This window comes from Salvelinus alpinus, chromosome 34 (assembly GCF_045679555.1).
Source record: "Salvelinus alpinus chromosome 34, SLU_Salpinus.1, whole genome shotgun sequence".
In the NCBI taxonomy this organism is placed as follows: Eukaryota; Metazoa; Chordata; class Actinopteri; order Salmoniformes; family Salmonidae; genus Salvelinus; species Salvelinus alpinus.
The window spans coordinates 17,273,383-17,277,396 of NC_092119.1; the positions used below are offsets into that span (position 1 = coordinate 17,273,383).

A 4,014-nucleotide genomic window follows, 5' to 3' on the forward strand; every position below is an offset into this window, starting at 1 on the left:
AGAATCCAAATGTTTGATATTGTCTCCAGAGCCAGTCCCAGCACACAGAGAGGCAGATTAATGTTTGATATTGTCTCCAGAGCCAGTCCCAGCACACAGAGAGGCAGATTAATGTTTGATATTGTCTCCAGAGCCAGTCCCAGCACACAGAGAGGCAGATTAAGAAGGAGTTTGAGAAGCTTCACCAGTTTCTACTAGATGAAGAGGCAGTCAGCATCGCTGCACTGAGAAGGGAAGAGGAGCAAAAGAGTCTGATGATGACGAAGAAGATTGAGAAGATGAAAAGAGAGATATCATCCCTTTCAGACACAATCAAATCCATAGAGGTGGAGTTGATAGCTACAGACATCTCATTCCTGCAGGTCAGATCTTCTTTCTCAGGTGGTCATTGTGGTCCTACAGTAAATACTAAACCCTTTGCCCAATAATCACATTTTATCATATGCTTTTACAGAACTTGAAGGCCACCATGAAAAGGTAAGTATGTTGCCTCCTGTCTTTCTTGTCTGGGGTTCTGAACCCAAGCCCACAGCAGCACTAACTCCTGAACATTCTTCCAGAGCCCACTGCACACTGCCGGACCCAGAGAGGGTTTCAGGAGCACTGATAGATGTGGCCAAACACCTTGGCAACCTGCAGTTCAGAGTCTGGGAGAAGATGCAGGGGATTGTCAAACATAGTGAGTACAAAATGTATAATATTAATGAACAGAGTTAATTGAAAAGCCAATATAATAAGACATGTATTGTCCATACAATATGACCTTTTCTGTTTTTAGCCCCTGTGATTCTTGACCCCAACACTGCACATGCCTGTCTCTCTCTGTCTGATGATCTGACCACGGTGAGATGCTCAGACCAAAGGCAGCAGCTCCCTGACAACCCGGAGCGGTGTGTGTTCTACGCAGATGTTCTGGGCTCTGAGGGGTTCATCTCAGGGAAGCACAGCTGGGAGGTGGAGGTGGGGGATCACTCTTACTGGTTTCTAGGAGTGGTGAAAGAGTCCATCAACAGGAAGGTAGAGATAAATAGAACACCGAGGTTTGGAATATGGCAAATTGGGCAGATGTCTGGTCGGTATATAGAATCAGATGGGACACTTGCTATGAAGAGGAGACCTCGGAGGATCAGAGTGGAGCTGGACTACAACAGGGGGGAGCTGGACTACAACAGGGGGGAGCTGGACTACAACAGGGGGGAGCTGGACTACAACAGGGGGGAGCTGTCCTTTTACGACCCCAAGGACATGACACTTATCCACACATATAAAGACAGGTTTACTAAGCGACTTTACCCATTCCTCTCTGTTGGACTGGGTGTTGGTGCCAACAACCCTGATTTACAGATCTGCCTATCAAAGAGTTGTCTTTGACAGTGCTGTCATCACAGGGATGTGTCCAGCTCCTTTATTGGCCCAATAACAAGCTTTATTTAATTTTAACACACTAGAAAGTTCGAAACAAACCCCACTCCTCGTTCACTGCACATAGAACCCCATCCAGTCCTTTACAAAATCCCCCAGACGGTGTTCCATCCTCCCATATGCATACTCCAGTGTGAGCCGAGCCGGCACGAGCGCTAGCAGCACAGCTCTGGGGTCTGTACACCCCGCAACATCTCATGTTTCCTGGTCTTCCACACTGCCATTTTTAACTGTCCCAATGAGTAGTTTACTAGGCAGTCCCTTTACCTATTAGCTATGCAATACCTAGGTCGTCCAACAAACGGGTCCAGAGTCAGCCCCAAAAATAAAGGTAGGATGGTTGGTCGGGGTGGAGGGAGGGCTTATAACGCGATTATCTAGCAACCCAAAGATTGTGAGATCCAATCTCATTACGGACAACTTTAGAATGTTTTATAATTAGCAACTTATCAACTACTTACTACTTTTTAGCTACTTTGCAACTGCTTAGCATGTTAGCTAACCCTAACCTTCTCTATGAGAGGCTTATACAGGGAGCGCCAACATCCTCTCAGAGAGGAGCCACGTTCCCAACCCCCGTCCCCTGGCCACCCCGTTGCCCTCAGCCCATGCAGATGGTCTGAGCCATCTTCACAGCTACCTTGTACAGAGCCTTTTTGCAGTGCAAAAGGCCTCCAGCTTTGGAGTCTTGAATGATAGGATCATTCCCTCACCCTACTGGTATTCTCTGCAGTGGCAGCAACAGTGAAAGGAGGTAGGTCAGTGTCATTCGTGGTTAGACGGTTCCAGTCTTCCTAGCAGCTCTCTGAACGAGCTCGGAAGTGCAGCATGGACCCCCTCCACCACCTGCTGCAGCAGCTTGGCTGACTTTATGGATGAAGCCTCTGCGATGTCTCTAGCAGATTTCCACCCAGCCTCTTCTTGCAGGCCACCCAACTTAGTGATCCCCGCTCTCACAAGCCTGGCCCGCAAGCTGGCAGAGGTCAGCACTCTGGACTGAATGAATTGGTTGTGCAATGGTGGCTTCTCCGTTATCCATGGCCGTGAAACGTCTCTTTGAGCAGATAGTATTTTTCCACGCCCGAAGCACAGCATGGTAGAACGAAGTAATGGCTGACATATCGACCTGCTCCAGATCCAACAGGAGAAAGAGCCTGTCATACCCAAGGTCCCGTGCTCTCCTCAGAACAGCCATTACTCAGAACACTGTCCCTCCAGCACACACCCTTCTGGTACAGAAGTATCTCTGCAGCTTTAAGACGGAAAGCTGTCACTCTGGACCCAATGTCCAGCAGCCCTTGGCCCCCGTCATGCACGTGTCCTTCTGCACGTGTCCAGTGTTGACCAAAATATATCCACATGGAACCTCTGCAGTTGCTAGATGAGATTCTGTGGGGTCCCAACACCGACAGCCTGTGCTAGAGCATTGAAGCGGCCAAGTTATTAGCGACCAGTGGCAACAACCACCGCCATTTAGACAACTTAACCGCAACCTTGTCCAGCAGCCCCTCCCAGTTTCTCTCCAGAAACTCCGAGGCCCCCAAGAACTCCCTTAAGAACATCTCTTCTCTGCCCCACTGTAGCCCCCCAGGAAGACTAGGAGATCCTGCTCTGCCCCACTGTAGCCCCCCAGGAAGACTAGGAGATCCTGCTCTGCCCCACTGTAGCCCCCCAGGAAGACTAGGAGATCCTGCTCTGCCCCACTGTAACCCCCCAGGAAGACTAGGAGATCCTGCTCTGCCCCACTGTAACCCCCCAGGAAGACTAGGAGATCCTGCTCTGCCCCACTGTAACCCCCCAGGAAGACTAGGAGATCCTGCTCTGCCCCACTGTAACCCCCCAGGAAGACTAGGAGATCCTGCTCTGCCCCACTGTAACCCCCCAGGAAGACTAGGAGATCCTGCTCTGCCCCACTGTAACCCCCCAGGAAGACTAGGAGATCCTGCTCTGACCCATCTCCCCATAATCAGACACACACTCTTCTCCCAGGTCACCTTAGCTGATGGCATCACCTCAAACAACACGAAAGCCATTCTAACCTCTTCCACATCTCCCTCCCCTTTAAAAACACTGTTACGTCATACGCAGAAGCCGGCAGTGAAACCGTCTCCCCACCTACTACCCCTGGAACTGACAACCCCTGCAGCCTCTACCTCAGCCTACTACACCTGCAGCCTCTCCCTCAGCCTACTACCCCTGCAGCCTCTCCCTCAGCCTACTACACCTGCAGCCTCTCCCTCAGTCTACTACACCTGCAGCCTCTCCCTCAGCCTACTACACCTGCAGCCTCTCCCTCAGCCTACTACCCCTGCAGCCTCTCCCTCAGCCTACTACACCTGCAGCCTCTCCCTCAGCCTACTACCCCTGCAGCCTCTCCCTCAGCCTACTACACCTGCAGCCTCTCCCTCAGTCTACTACACCTGCAGCCTCTCCCTCAGTCTACTACACCTGCAGCCTCTCCCTCAGCCTACTACCCCTGCAGCCTCTCCCTCAGCCTACTACACCTGCAGCCTCTCCCTCAATCTACTACCCCTGCAGCCTCTCCCTCAGCCTACTACCCCTGCAGCCTCTCCCTCAGCCTACAACCCCTGC

At 51.5% G+C, this 4,014-nt stretch overlaps 1 protein-coding gene across 1 annotated transcript in view; it reads left to right on the plus strand.

The window, feature by feature from the left end:
• Window positions 1-2,857, plus strand: part of LOC139563592 (nuclear factor 7, brain-like) — a 13,528-nt gene extending 10,671 nt beyond the window's left edge. Inside the window, exons 3-6 of the mRNA XM_071382380.1 lie at window positions 132-362; window positions 455-477; window positions 561-679; window positions 779-2,857. Of these exons, the coding sequence (XP_071238481.1) occupies window positions 132-362; window positions 455-477; window positions 561-679; window positions 779-1,371 (966 nt within the window). The 3' untranslated portion in view covers window positions 1,372-2,857. The remainder of the gene's footprint in view (window positions 1-131; window positions 363-454; window positions 478-560; window positions 680-778) is intronic.
• The last annotated feature ends 1,157 nt before the right edge of the window (window positions 2,858-4,014 follow it).